General features: G+C 38.6%; 1 protein-coding gene across 1 annotated transcript; it reads right to left on the bottom strand.

Moving 5' to 3' along the window:
• Positions 1–1027: 1027 nt before the first annotated feature.
• Positions 1028–12068, bottom strand: gipc3 (GIPC PDZ domain containing family, member 3; the record flags this gene model as incomplete). Its single annotated transcript, XM_083969855.1, has 6 exons — positions 1028–1179; positions 2404–2485; positions 3156–3265; positions 7259–7439; positions 7649–7834; positions 11775–12068. 6 exons carry the CDS (start codon positions 12066–12068, stop codon positions 1028–1030), a joined length of 1005 nt encoding a protein of 334 aa, XP_083825981.1.
• Positions 12069–15530: the final 3462 nt, after the last annotated feature.

The raw sequence follows: 15530 nt of genomic DNA, 5'->3' as shown, positions 1-15530 counted from the left end.
TTAATGAAGGAAGACGAGTGGTATAGAAATTTATCAGTTCAGCGTATACTTTTCAGACAAATAGACAAACTAAGAACCATGATGAAGGCTACAGAAACCTGGTCTTGTATATTTACATTGTCTCTGAATATGTGACATGACGCCATTTTGATATAAATGACCGCAAAGACCTTTGTATAAGGAAACTCCAAGGAACTGGTTTCCATGCACACCAGCAAGTTTAATTTTGCGTTGTTTTATATTTTTATCATGGGAAATGATGGGTTGGGTTGTTTTTGACAGTAATGATCATGTGGGAAACTGAACCACAGAAGAGTGGGCTTCACATTGCCCTAGCTTACTGAATGTTCACACTCATATGATTCAATTTTCAGATCATTGGTTTGATGAATGCCATGTTAATTTTAATGACTGTTAACATCAAAGTTAAAATGAAAAAGCAAGTCAAGAATGATGTATTTAGAGGACTGAGGATATTGAAATTGTAATGATTTTTTTTAACTCAATTGCATTAGTGCCATTTTTGCCTCAAGAAAAGTCACCCAAACATTGTAGGACACGCAGATCTCTCTCTTGTAGTGGCTGTTGTACATGAAGAAGCACACATTTTGACATTTTGAAAATGACCCAAATGTCTCTTCATTTCTCCTCACCTTCTATGCCAGAGGAAAAGGGTTCACTTATCTGACTTCCTGGATTCCAAGATCAGTTGGCTGATTGTCGGTTGTTTTGTCGTCATGTTTCCTAACTGTTTCTATTTCCCAATGGTTACGTGATGGTCTAGATGCAGACAGAGGGAGGCATAAAACTTTTATCTTTATTCAAAAAAGACGTATTTTGGTTATTTTAATGATGTTTTTCCTTTTTCAAAATGTTTAAAAGCATCCACAGTGGTGATCTTCTTATGGACTAATTTTTGTTGTTTGATGTTTAAAGTGAGAAGTTGCAGACCCTGTTGTGGTATTACAGTAGTTAAAAAAATAATGTGAGGACTGGGAAGGCAATGTTAAAAGCTCCCTTTTTATGTTCAGATTCTGCCATTCTTGACGTCTCCAATGGCCCCCCATACATCAAACAAGAACACATCAGGGAAAGCAAAATCTCCCAGAACGGAGTCCAAGGCCTCTGCAAAGTCATCTGGGTTCTTCTTGTCTTTGCCCGCTTCCACAATGGTGGTTGCTGCAGAGTCAAGGGGACACAAAAGTTTCAGTTTTTACATCCAAATGATGGTAAATGTTGGGGGTTAACCCCTAACCCACAGCAGCAGGCACCAAAAAGTCATTTAAGATCTTTTTTCTTGTTGTTTACTCCATAAACCGGCCCTTTGACAAAATAAATCTACATCTAAATGTCAACGGGTACTCAAGATATTCACTAGAGTAGACTAATATACAATTCAACCCTGTTTATTAAATTTACTTGTGCTGCCATTTTGCTGTCATTTGTTTAATTTTCCAAGAGCACACAATGACAAATGTTTTGGGAGGCATATACTAGCTATTTCTATGGGAAAACCTGTTATATCAAATCTTTTGGTATTTCTGCCTGTGGATCAGAATATTGACTGATCATTTTGTTTATCCCATGGTTTCTTCTTCGTATCTACTTACATTGATTGTGTCATACATCAAAATTTAGTTTGGTCTCCATTTAATGTTTAATGTGAAAGATATGCTCTACATTCAAAATCATTTATAAAAATTTGCTTCCTAAAACTTGCATAACTTATGATGCAGATATTCTCACCAATGCATGAAGACATGCAATATTAAGATAAATGCACTGTTATCCTACTACTAAATGCTTTACATAGTGTGTTGCATAGTAGCTGAGTGTAGCAGAACTAGGTCACCCCTAGGTCAACATTTTTCTCATCATTTGGACCAAGGAAGGAAACCAAACATATTTTTGTAGGCTAGCTTCCAAGTAAAGAACAGGATGAGAGATGGGTTGAAGAATCATTGACCTATTTTACATTATATTGGATATAAACCCTGAAGGCCATTGACCTTGAGTTTCTGGGAAAGGACAGAGTGCTCTCCTCATTCCTTCTCTTTGGGTTGCAGGAATGTAAGCAAGTGTCCCTCTAACAATAACTGATCAAACTTCCAGCTGTGAGATGTGGCTATCATCTCTAGAGAAAAACTGCACAGCTCATCAAGACCAAAAGGTCAACCATCATTATTCGAGATAATCCCCCCAAAAAATGCAGTTAAAGCCAAATTAAATGGCTAAAGGTTGAGAGAAAACAGGTAAGAAGAAGAAGAATATGACACACATACCATACAGCCATGTATTATGTAATCTATATAGCACTGTTTTACATCTTTACATCCAGACATGGACTGAAAAGTAATGTCTACTTTTTTTTTTAGGACACAAATGTTCTGTGGGTGGTCTTACCCAGCTCCAGATCTCTGATGCCCATGTAACTCTCCAGAAGGTCATCCACTTTCTTGGTGGCCCTTTCTTCAAACTCGTTCTGCTGGCAGAACACATAAGGAGCAATACAGAACAGTGTTAGTGTAAACTCACTGGTGTTCACGTTCTAAATATGGTGTAAGAAAATTTGTGAGTGCTCATCCTCTCCTGCCAAAATATGCAGCAGCCAGGGATATTCTGGGCTACAGTTTATCACTTGGATTTATGTTAGATAAATATATCAAAGTTTATAGATGGTGCAAACTGTTCAAGTGTCAAGTGTTTACTTGTAAAATGTCCTAAATTTGCTGCTTCTTGAAAACCATTAACCCCACTCAGCCTCTACATGAAATGATCTGCAGGTTTCTGAAGTGTGGGAAGTAAGATCATCTTATTACAGAGCAGAGGTCATTGCTGGCAAAGGTGAGTAACATTGTCTAGAGTCTGTGACTGGATTTGATTTGATTTCCTTTTTAGTTCACTTCAGGCAGCATGTTAGCATGACTCAGCACACTGATGATAAAGTGGGAATAAAATTTGATGCAGAGGCGTTTCATTCACCAAAACCCAAATATATCTTATCATTATTTTACAAATCATACAGTAAAGAGAAGATGAATAAATCATTTAGAACAAAGAACAATAATAAATGAAAAATAAATGAAGTAGTGAAAGAGAGAGATCAGAATTTAAACTTCCCATGGCCATTGTTCAGCAGGGCGTGTGAAACTCACCACTTCCTGAACTGTAGCAGCACCCTTGGAGCGAAGGCGCAGCGTCTCCCTTCCGTTCACCATCTTGCCCTCGTTAGATTTTGGCACTCTGGTCCTCATTCCAATCATGTCTAACCACACACACACAAACAGGATGATGAAAAGTTAATCGTAGTAAATTCAAAGGACCTCTGATGCTCTGTTAGGATGACGATTGTGATCATGTTCTTCTGAACAAGGCCCTTCTTTGGTTACTCACGTAGACTGGACGGTCAAAACAAGGAAGCTTCAGAAATGATTTCATACCCCTGCCTGGATTTATCGCCAAGATAAACATACAGAGAGTTCCTCGAAATTCATGGCTGATATACAGTGTGTAAGTCAAGGATAATTAAAGTGAACAATATGCACCTGAAGTTCAGTAAGTGGTTGTTGACGTTGTATCTCATTCACAAAAAACAGTGGTGGAGCCAGTGATGTATCTTTCACTTGATGAGAACTCTTCCAATAAACAAATACTTTTATATTAGCGTAAATGTGACTCATGGATTTCCAGTTTACCAGGCATTTTTCCTTTGTTTGTGGTAACAACCATCTTGCTGACTCATTTTAGGACAGAATAGCTGCTGGGTTATAAGGAAACCAATGTTGGTCGGTCTGTAGGTCCACATGCTGGTCCAGACTAAAATACCTACGCAACTGCATAGAATTCTTTTACAGGCATCAATGTTCCTCTGGGGACATGGAACATGACTTTATTTGGGTTGATGCAGTGAACTTTCATTAAGTGTCACCATGAGGCCACTGTTGTGTCCCGATGAAGTTGCAATTTTTGGTTTTGAGTGAACTATAGGTGCATTGCCGTGGAATTTTGTCAAGACAGAATAGACTGTAATAACTTAAGTGATCCCCTAATGTATTATCTAACCATTATGTGAATGTCTTTGACCAGACACTGATTCTGAGCAGACATTCCCATCATTGGCAACTGTAGCTAATTAGTTAAAGAGTTAAGATTGAAAGGATAAAAAACGTTATAGTTTGCTAACATCTGCATGTTAGGATTGCGAGCATTTTGCTCAGAGTAATACTGCCATGTGTAGTCTTTTGATTAGATTTTTCCTCTTTGGTTAATATAAGGGCTGTAATGAAGTCCCAGTTCAATCAAATTCGGGATGATTTATATATGAGATCTACTCCGCTGTGTTCAAATTTGACAGTCGGCCATGATGTAGTATGTAATATGGTTCTTAAGACTTGTGTAAAACTTGTTATGGCAGGTTTACACAGGGAAATGAGGGGATGTGTTCAAGTCAATTTACCAGATGAAGTTTCAGAACAAGTGAGAAAAGGTTGTTTTATCAAAATTTCTTGTTCCTCTTTAACATTAAGTGTGATTAAACAAGAGAGAACTAAGGGTGCTTTCACACATGCAGAGTTCAGATCGAAAATTTGGGTCAGTGTGAACACAAAAGTCACACTCGGATTGGGTGCACACCAAAACGAACAGAGACCGCTCCAACTGCCTTTTTAGGATTTATTAAATCGTGGGTCTTTTTTCCGGACAGTACTCATGGAAACATGACACTCTGCCAGTGGTGCAGTGTTTGGACCAGAGTGAAAACAAACACCTAAATGTAAACCCTACGAGCTGAGAAATGAAACAACGTATCATTTTCGCGTCTGGTGCAAGTGGTGTGGTACAGATTTTTATCAGGAAGTCTGCCCATTGATCATGGAATTGGTTTCCTGTCTCATAAGTGAGATTCTGGGCTCCCACCACCCAGTCCTACATTTCCACTCTAAAAATGGGGGAGCTGTTTTCCGCCTGCCATGTCCTTTAACGGATGCAATAAACAAACCACATAGTGTACTTTTGGCAGGTGAAATATCTCTTGAGAGAGAAGCGGAAGAAGGACGACCTCATGGATAGAGAGCGTGTGCCTAGAAAAGTTCATGCGGTTTAGAATACAAAATAACAATCTCTGGCCATCAATCATTACCAAGATATTATATAAAGTATTTATTTCTAATTTTTTCTTAGTTTAATTTGAGATATGAAAACATGTTCTGTTTATGTTTTTCAAATTCTTATGTGGACCAAATTTTTTCACATAGGCTAAATGGGAAGGTCTCAACATTGCAGTGATGACAACACTCACACACACATGCACACAAGAACTCAGTAACCTGAGGTATCTCACTTTTTTACGTGCTTTGCAGTCACACAGTGACAGTGACAGCTGTTTTCCGCCTGCCATGTCCTTTAACGGATGCAATAAACAAACCACATAGTGTACTTTTGGCAGGTGAATATCTCTGGTGAGAGAAACGGAAGAAGGCCGGCCTCATGGATAGAGAGCGTGTGCCTAGAAAAGTCCATGAGTTCAAAATGCAAAAAAAACGAACTAGTGTAACTCCAAATATGAAAACATAAATAAATACAAGATTTGCTCTGTTTATGTTTTTCAAATTCTTATGAGGACCATTTTTCACACATGTGGGAAGGTCCCCACATTGCAGTGATGACAATACATAAACACACACACACACACACATGCACATGCACAGAGAATACAGTCATCAGAGGGATCTCACTTTTTCATGTGCTTTGCAGTCACACAGGGAAGAATCCGTAGATAAAAATTAATATTTTGTTTAGTCATGTATTACCCTTGTGATTGCCAGTTTGTGTCTTAAATGGTTAGAGTTAGTGCATTTTGACCAGTTGAGATGTGTAGCATTACAGTAAGACAGTTTAGGGTTTAGGCAATCATTTATGTTAGGTAGGCTATAGCTGCAATGTGTAAAGTCAGAATTAGGGGAAAACAAATGCCTCTTACAAAAAAAAGAGGGGAAAAAATGTTCTCATAGATATACAAAGTGTGTTCCTGTCTCTGGAGGATGCTCATGATTGCTTCTGAATTCCTATAAAGCATTTATTTTCAGCATGTCTTGTGGCTGGTGTTGAATTGTAAACGTAAATTAAACCTTAAAATATTAAAATGCATCACTGTGCAGTATACACTTCTCAAAAAAGCCTCCATTTCTTCTCCCGTTGCAATGTGAAAAATCCCTTACAGGCAGCCATTTTTTGGGAATGAAAACTTATGCTCTGAAAGAGTTGGTTTTCAATGAACTGCATACTTACCCAGACCAAATAGTCAGTCAGTTGGTTAACAGGAACCAATTTTACTTACAGCTGAAAAGATTTATTTTGTTGCTGGAATTTCCGAGCACTTAAAAAAGTATTTGAAAATTCTAGCAACAAAATAAATCTTTGTTGTTTACTTATAGCTACTTTTGAGCATCCACAATCACACATAATCAAGGCTGAATTATAACAACCTCCGCCATCATACTTCTCAATTAATTGTTGCTACGAGGTTAACGACTATTCCAGATCCACTGGCAGCAAGCTAGTACCAGAGACGTTCTAGTACTCTCCAGACAGTTACGCCTCCCCCTTTGTTTGGCTGATGGTATGTGAAAATGTTGGAGTACTGAACTCTGTGTCACACATAGGTCTCTTTCCCATGAAAGCTTAGAGCCAAGGATGCGAGATACAGCAAAGTTTATTTTATTCCACTATCCTTAATTCAATGTTTTCATTTCCTGCATCTCAGCACCCAAAGCCCTGCTGGATTAATCTACTCAAGTGGCTTTATATTTTGGGATGCAAGTGAATACAAGGTCCCAGATTCAGAAGAAATGGAAACTACAGATTTTAATCCAAAGGTTTGTGTTCAAGATTTTCAGAAGTCTTTACTGTCATTGCACGAGAACGACATAATTGCGGTAGAGAATCACAAATGAGGTGCTATTCAGAAAAGATATTACAAAGACAACAACACACAAACCACAATCAACAGTAAAAGACACAGCAGAGTTAAATAAAAGATATTCAGTATATTTCACAAAGTATTAAGTCATTTTAAAGTTCAGTGTTCAGTGAGGTGACTGCTCTGTTTGTTGTTAATGCTATCAGCGCATTAGCCCAGTGTAATATTGTAAGTAATAGCCTATTACGTTTGATCTCACAAGACATTTTTGACAGATTTTCATCATGTCCTATGTAAAACTGATGTGCGTTACTGTAATCAGCCAAAACATCTTCCACTCACCAAAGGCCTTCTTGGGTCCAACCAGGCGGAGGGTGAAGGGAATGCCTCTTGGTTGCTCTTTTAGCATCTTAGCCACCTCATAGTGTCGACACCCTACAATGCTCTGGTCATTAATGGCCTCAATGTGGTCACCAACACATACAGTCTTCAGCCGGTCGATAGTACTGCCTTCTTTTATCCTCTTAAAAACAAAAATGAGAAAAACATATGAATATATAAATGAGCAAACTCATTATAAAACATCCGTAGAGGTGAATATGTTCTTTAACCAATTAAAGCTGTTACAAACGTAACCATTCATGTTTTATGTGACAAAAAAAATCATGAACAATATAATCTCTCCAGAAGGTTTACATTGAAAACCAATATTATGCTCTACCAGTCAATCACCTTGATGAAAGCATATCCAGCCCCATTGTCTGTGATAGTGAGGCCCAATGCATCTTCTGTCTTTGTCACCTCCACCTCCTTGGTTTCTCCTCTGACGTGAGCAAAGATGAAGTCTTCCAGTCCAATCTGTCCCCCCAGTAGTTTCTGCATGTCTACTTTATGAGAGTTGAGGGTGCAGAACAGGATCTGGGGCAAGGAAATAGGGAAAATATCTTCATTGTGTTTTTATTTTTGAGTTGAAAATCAAAGATGATACTAAGAAAAGCATGTATGATTTGATCTGGATGCAAGACTATACTAAAAGAGGACATTATGTTTGTGTATTTCACTAAATTTCACTTTGACGGATAGATTAAAAGGTAGAATCTGTAGGTTTGTTCATTGCAGTTTGTAAACACTCCATTCAAATTGGGCCCCACGCCCCACCTCTCAGGCTCAACTGCAGACGACCCCTGCCCCTGACAGCAGGACGGACCCATGTTCAACTGCTGTTCACATGGAACTCTTCTCCACAAGATAGCAACTGAACACCATCAGCGCTACTAGTCACATAACCCTCAAGGCTCCCATTGCCAGCGACAGTGGGTACGGGCCCAACGCTCCAGCACCTCACTCGGACTGTATTTCTTTATCTGCACTGGTTAAGTGTGTATCTGCCATTTCTTCCAGCTTGTTGACATCCAGTTTTATACAAGCCCATGGCGCCACACGCCCAACTTCACCTGCGCTCTGTCATTGGCTTGGGATAACACACCAACTCCCCGCCCAGAATAGTCCCGACTACACCAAAACATCAAAATACACATGGGGAGACGGGGCTCTGCAGACACAATCACCACCGTGAAGCCCGTAATGATTAAGCAGAATTTCTTTTATATAAGTAGATATATTGTTTTTTAGGAAAATCCTACAGACTCTATATAGGCTGTGGTAAGAGCTCCCAAAGATTAAAGGTAACAGTGACAAGCGATTAATTAATCATCAACACATCAGAGAGTGTTTGCATGTGATAACAAACCTAAATGTTTTTTTCTTTCTTTCAATGTTACATTCAAATTATGCAAGTGACAAATTAACTTTGAATAGGCTACACACTGCAAAAATCTGAAAAAAAGTATAGGCTACTCTTTTATACATCTTGCAGAAGCATATTATATAACACTAACATCACACCTCTTAGTGAGATTTTGATTTACATGCACAATATAATTGTTTATTTGTCTATGCAGCATTTCCTCCTGCTTTGAAAAACAAATAGTGCCTGTAAAAATCTGAAATATGCAGTACAAATATAGAACACCAGAGGGCAGTATATACAAACAATTTAGTTTTGCTGTTGTGGCCATTTTGTTATGAGCTATGATTGTAATGCCTGATTGAGAAACTTTGTATAGACTTTGTATAGACAATAAAACTTAGTTTTAAACACTCAGCCATGTAACTATCAGCCATGTATCTTGGCTTCGGCTGGGTTTTTCCTGTTCTTTAGAAGAAGAGGATTGTCAGTGGTTTATGTTTTTTTTTCTCATAATAACATGATATTAGTAAGTAGTTGCAACTTGCAGTACAGACCTTTATAGACATATCTTCTGTGTAGGCTATGTGTCTTCAAGAACAACATTTTCACATTGCAACATTGATCCTGTGAATCACTTTTACAGTTTTAGTTTGAAAAAGGGAAAAATATCCCCCAAAACTTTTATTTATTTATTTATTTTAACAATTTTAAAGTAGCTTTTGTTTTGTTTTTTCAAAAATCTCCCAGGTCTTATATTTGTCCCAGGTCTTATATTTGTCTTAAAGTTAAAGGTCATGTTTAACTTTATAATCCATAACGGAAATTCAAGATAACCTCAATGAACTGTTATCTCTATTGGAGCAGTTCCTCTCAGATATTGCACATGATAATCCTCTTGGCAAGTGGAATAGACTGACTGCAGTCCAAGGTCTTTTCCGGCATCTGCTCTATGGCTGTACTGTAACTTTATGCTGCTGCTGTTCAGTCCACAGGAGGTCAAGGAAACTGCTGCACTTCTCACTATCACCAATTAATTGACTGATATTTCTCATAGAAAGTCTCACTGCAGTTCAAGGTCTTGTAGATATATAAGTTGTTAAATCAATTACAATCATTTTAGACAAAACCACTTAAATGTAGATATCATTTCTTGATTCATGTACAATTTGAGGGCCAAGAGGGCTTATTTGTTTATTTATCCTTCTTGTTATTCTCTTTCCGGAGAGATTGTGCCTAGAGATTAAGTTTAACAGCCTGGTCTGATGCAACTTAAAAGGCTCAAGTTTTCAAAATTAGGTTTTTATTGTATGTATTTTCCATTATGTGAGACTCAAACACTTGCATTGGTTACTTTTAAATAGAAAGCCTGAAGGTAAACTATGCCACACAGCTCATATACCTAGGACCTTATGAAGAGCTAGCCACTATACTGCTGTTTACAATCAAACATTATCAACTTATTCCTCTTGTTAGTCATTCCAAATGTATTTGGGACTGGATACTTGCATAACACAAGCAAAGAAACCGACTCCTAAAACATTATCATGACTATACCTGATAAGATCATCAAGGTTTGTGGTATATGGAATGTATATTACATTATCACATCTCCAGTCATTTATGCACAGCAAGTAGCAATACAGAGATAAAACAAGCCTTCATGGTGGCCTTCATAATACTACTGATAAGTAGCGAGGCCAATGCAGAATACTTATCATTCGGTTGCTGTGTGTGTTACCAGAAGACGCTGAGCATGTTGACCATCTCTTTTTCTTGAAATTCAAAAAAGGTTCAAATCTTTTTTTAAAGGCAGAATAATATCAAACTGCTCATACAACCAACAAAGACATTAAACAGAACTAATTGTTGATAAATACATTGCTGTGATACCAATAACTGCTTCAGTAGGCCTAGAACAATTTCTGTCAAAAGAAATGTTCACAAGCACAAGACAGAGAATAGTGTCTTTTCTGAACAACCATTTTCCTCCTGTGCTTACAGATAGGCCTATAGGCTACTTCCAGTTGATCCTGACAATCTAAATGTCTGAAATGCAAAATAAATAGTCTAACTTCTTGTGTGATATCCGCATGAAAGTCTGTACCACAAAGAGCCTGTGGCCTGTGGTGTTGAGTATTTACAGCAGTATCAGGCTGCAGTTTGGTTTGCTCCTCCCTGACCCACTAAAGGTTGTGTGTAAACCTTTTCTCAAGGATTCTGGTCTCACTGCAGTTTAAGCCAAACTACATTTGATCCACTACTGTGCTATAAATTAACAGTTTAGACCGATAATGTTGTGTAACTTTGGAAGTATCTGAAATATATTAAGTGATCTCTCACTTTTAATAGTATTTGAGTACATATATAATAATAATACTTATAATGTAATATGACATCTCAGATTTTCTGAAAGGGGAACTGCCAATTTTATACATGCAGTTCACGAAAACCATGTGGGAAAACTGCATAGGATCTGGTGTTTCTGGACACCCAGAACTAGAACTAAACAAGCCTGTGTTCAGACTATATAGTACATTCCTGTAGAGGCCCTTTGAAAGGCTTTTATTATACCATATCAGCTCCTTGATGTAGTAGTTTAAATGAAGCATTGCTGCTGCCCTTGATGCTGATAATCTTCTATCAGATTGCAGGATGGAGATATGAAACTATTTGCATTCATCTTACAGTAATTTCTGCTCTTCTTTTGTTTTTTAAGTAACTTTCAAAGCAAAAATCTAATCTATTTTTCTTGTGCCCCAAAGTCACTTTCATTACTGTAAATTGTTTTGTCCTACAGTATGTGTGGTGTTTACTGACTACAGAAAACTATCTGGTTATTTGTTTCCAATATTGATCCTGGTCAAGGCGCATATGAGTACAAAGTCTGGCAGACAGTAGTGAGGGCAAATGATCTTCAATATTGCATCATGGAAAAAAGCCTAGACTGGAAACCTAACACCTATTTGCCTGCCAGACCACAAATGGCCTGCCAGACCACAAATGCAAGAAGGGAATGTAACCAGTCATTTTCTTTGATCATTTTCATAATTGGAAATGTAAATAAGTAGTTTTGCAGTGTTTACACGCATAGCTGGGTTTGTGTTGTACCTCTGATGGGGAGATGTTGAACACTTCTGCGATCTTGGCATACAGCTCCTTGACATTAGTGAATCCGTGGATGCGGCCTGTGGGGCTGCCATGAGCCAGCTGGGTGTGGAAAATGAGCCTGGGTCTTGGGTATTCTGGTGGGCCCGGTGGTGGTGGTGAAGGAGGAGGAAGCGGAGGCGCTGTGGGCTCCACACACCCTTCATTCTGGCTGTGGTTCTGAGGCTTCTGTTCTTCCATGGCTTCAGCCCCTGCTGCCTTAGTGTCCTGCGGGCTCATGGCTTCCCCGTTCTGCATTGGCCCCAGTTCAGGTGCGTGGTCCTCCTCTGGGAGCCCTGGTGATGCACTGCTCTCACAGGGAGAGAAACACTGTCCTCCCTCCTGTTTCGCTTTGTGGTGAAGAGTACAGATGAATTAATGATGATAGTAGACTGGTAACTGTATCTGGAAGAGGCCAGCCAGGTCCTGCCAGGTAGAAACCCGATACACTTTGAGTTGAGGATTGTATGTGTTACACCTGAGACTCTGGCAACTCATGCAAAGAGAACACAAACAAAACACACATTGGGTAAAGGTTTCTTTATAAACCTGACACAGTTGAAAATCTAATTCCCTATATCAGCATGTCTGCAAGACAAGTTGCACACACATGATCCTGAAAGTGTGAAATTCCTCTAGAGTGTGAAAATGCGCCACATATCTCCAAACTGACTTCCACAGAGGGCTGCTCAGAGATGGCAACAGACAATGTCCTAGTGTGATAGGTAAGATGATATCATGGGGTGAGGAGTAAGTGCCCCCCCCCCCCCCCCCCCCCGCCCTCCTTCTTTGGCCACATTGAATGCAATAGGCTGTTGCTGGGGACTGGGGTGAATCCTTGGTGATGCACTGACCTTTCTGACCCCACTGACAGCCCACGGATACACTGAAGGGAGTTTGTGCTGGTACACAGATGTTTTTTTTAATATCAGTTCCCTAACTTATTGTACTAGATTGTAAGTTCACATCACATGGAAGCACTTAAAATAGCTGAGACAGATAGACTGAAACAGATAAAAGACCCTGCCAGCACTCAAAGGCCAACCCGACAAGACACAAACTGGAGCGGGTGCCTCAGCAGAACTGTTTTGCAGTTGTTTATTTCGAATAGTGGATAAATAGCCGTGACTGAATCAGCATAATTATGCCCATTTTGTTTTTGCCATGGCGATCACTTGCACATAACAATTTTATTTGTCTCACTTTGTCCCAGATGATGCGGCAGTTGTGCAAATTAGGGATGTTTTCACGTCTGGACACAAAGAACTATCTATTGCTCTTTCATATGGGAAATTCCATAGGAATCACATTTTCAAACTGGGAATGTCTTACCAGCAATGTGGTTCCACTGCAATCCTTCTCAAACAAAGATTCTTTAAAAAACTGAATATAAGGTATGTATTGATGCTAAATGAGAGATTGAGATGCTCAAATAACTTGTTTAAATTCCTAAAGATAAACATTTTTGAATGGCAATCCCATTCCCACGGTGTATGCTTCTATACCATATTGCTGTAGTTTATTGTTGTATAGTAGGTGTATGTATAGACTGCATTGTCCTGCTTTCCCCTGCTTCATAAGCATTTCTATACACCTGTGTTGTAACGTGCGTGGCTGCAGATGTATCTGCGTCATAGCCTGCTTTTTTCAGGCCAAGGTGTCTACCAAGGTCAGGGTGTTCACTTCAGGAGCTGATAATAAGGATCTCTCTAACAAAACTTTCCTTGTGCTACAGATAATAGTCAGTCCTCTAACCAAATGACCCCTTCCTCTCTCGCTATGTATTGTTGACCTCCATCTATACTTTTCAAAGTAAACAGATGTGTGAGTTAGGCAACATCACAGATAACAGACAGGTTCTGGTTTCTTGGATGTCTACATGACAGCACATATACAAATATATCTTGGCTGATTTCCAAACGGGATGTTTCCTACTTGTGACGGATGTGATCTTAACATAAAGCTGTCAGCATTTTGGCAAATGCTTCGCTTGCAAAATTCCATGCAAGCAAAGGCTTTGCTTGCAGAATTTGCAAAAAAAAGAAAGACAAAGTCTAAGCTGAAGGCAAGTAGAAATTACACTTTATATTAACACTTTAAACAACAGTGTAACACGCAAAATTCAAAACCACAACGCCAAACCATCCTGCCTCAATAGAGTGACATATGATAAAGAAGTACAGAAGAATGCAGTAACAGCCAGTAAATAAAATCAAAACCTCCCCTTGTCTATGTGACTGCTCACTCATTGGCTCTCAACACATCGTGTGTTTTTTGTTTTCTTAGTTTTTTAAGAACACTAAAGTCATTTTCAAATATTGACCAGGTCAAGAGTGAGAAATTCAGGATCTCTGAATCAGACTGTCAATATTAGCAAAATGTGTGGTGTACAGGACTAAAAGCATTTGCTATGGTAGGCTAATTATAATTAATTATTTTATTTTTGTTTGTTATCTGTTTGTTTTTTATTCAGCAGTAATGGTTTGAATGTAATTGTCACTTCACATTTGTATAGAGTTTTATATAACTCGCAACCTCTTGTATATGGGTCAATGACGGGATGCAACCCAATCAACTCAAGTGGTGTAACCAGTATTTATTTTATTTTTTTAATCGCTCAAATGTGGATGAATGTAATTCATTTTTGCAATGTTTCTTAACAGTTTTTACATTATTTGTCATATTGTTTAGAAGAAAAGCAATGTTTTTAGGTTTATGTCCTGCTCTGTATTGTAAATACATTGCATTAATATCAAATATCAAAAATATATATTTTTAATAGTAGACCTACACTTAAATCCACTGTAGGTGGATAAAATAATTAATACTACTTCATTCTTTTGTGGTTACACCATTTTATATTTTCAGGGCATTCTTAAATGTCATAAAAACAACATGAATACAAAATGTTCTTTTTAACAAAGCACTTTTACACATTTTTTCAAAGATATTTCTCAATTTCTTATCTTGCCAACCTTATTTGTCACTGACCCATTATACAGTGGTAAAATGTGGCTTAGAGATATGTTTGTAATTGTAAATGTACTGTAGCCCACTGTTTGGTTTTATTTTGTGTTGGTTCCAAAATCTTTGTGTTGGTTCCAAAAATTGAATCACCAGTATTGTAGTCTATCAGTGCTACTGATCTAGACTGTAAAGTTTATGTTGTCCAAAAATGATAGCTTTACATATTTTCTTAATGAATAGATGGATAATATTTCCAACAAGAATGCTGTTTTCGTGAGCGCACAGGGCCACTAGACACTTGACAGGGTCACAGGGTCAGATAGAAATGATAGTTTAGGCTACATAGCTGATACTCCCATACAAATTTGGGCTAAATTAAATTACCTTAAACCAACAAACAGAGTGCAGATTGGGCTTCAGTGAGTTCCTGTGTAGTTTCCCATTTTGCCCAACTATTAATCCGACCTTCTCAGTGATGAATCAGCACAGAAAAGCCTGTTACTGCCTACGCTCCATTGACACCCCTTTATTACATCACATACATCCTTGTACGGCGTGATTTCCGCCTCTCTATCTGCTTTGTTTCCTGGCAGGGGAGACGGAAGGGAAGACCATGGGCTGGCTAGTGTAGGCCAGATTGTGTGAGGGTGTTGTGTTTGCTGTGTCATGTGGCAGTACACTGCCTCTTCTGTTCCTGTTGCTGGTGGTGTGGCGGCGCCTGAGCTGCGTGATGAGGAAAAAAGTACCTCCAAT

The sequence above is a fragment of the Trachurus trachurus genome (genome assembly GCF_905171665.1).
Source record: "Trachurus trachurus genome assembly, chromosome: 4".
NCBI classification, from domain to species: Eukaryota; Metazoa; Chordata; class Actinopteri; order Carangiformes; family Carangidae; genus Trachurus; species Trachurus trachurus.
Note: the sequence above shows the minus strand (reverse complement) of the source record. Positions and strands in the feature narration are given on the sequence as shown.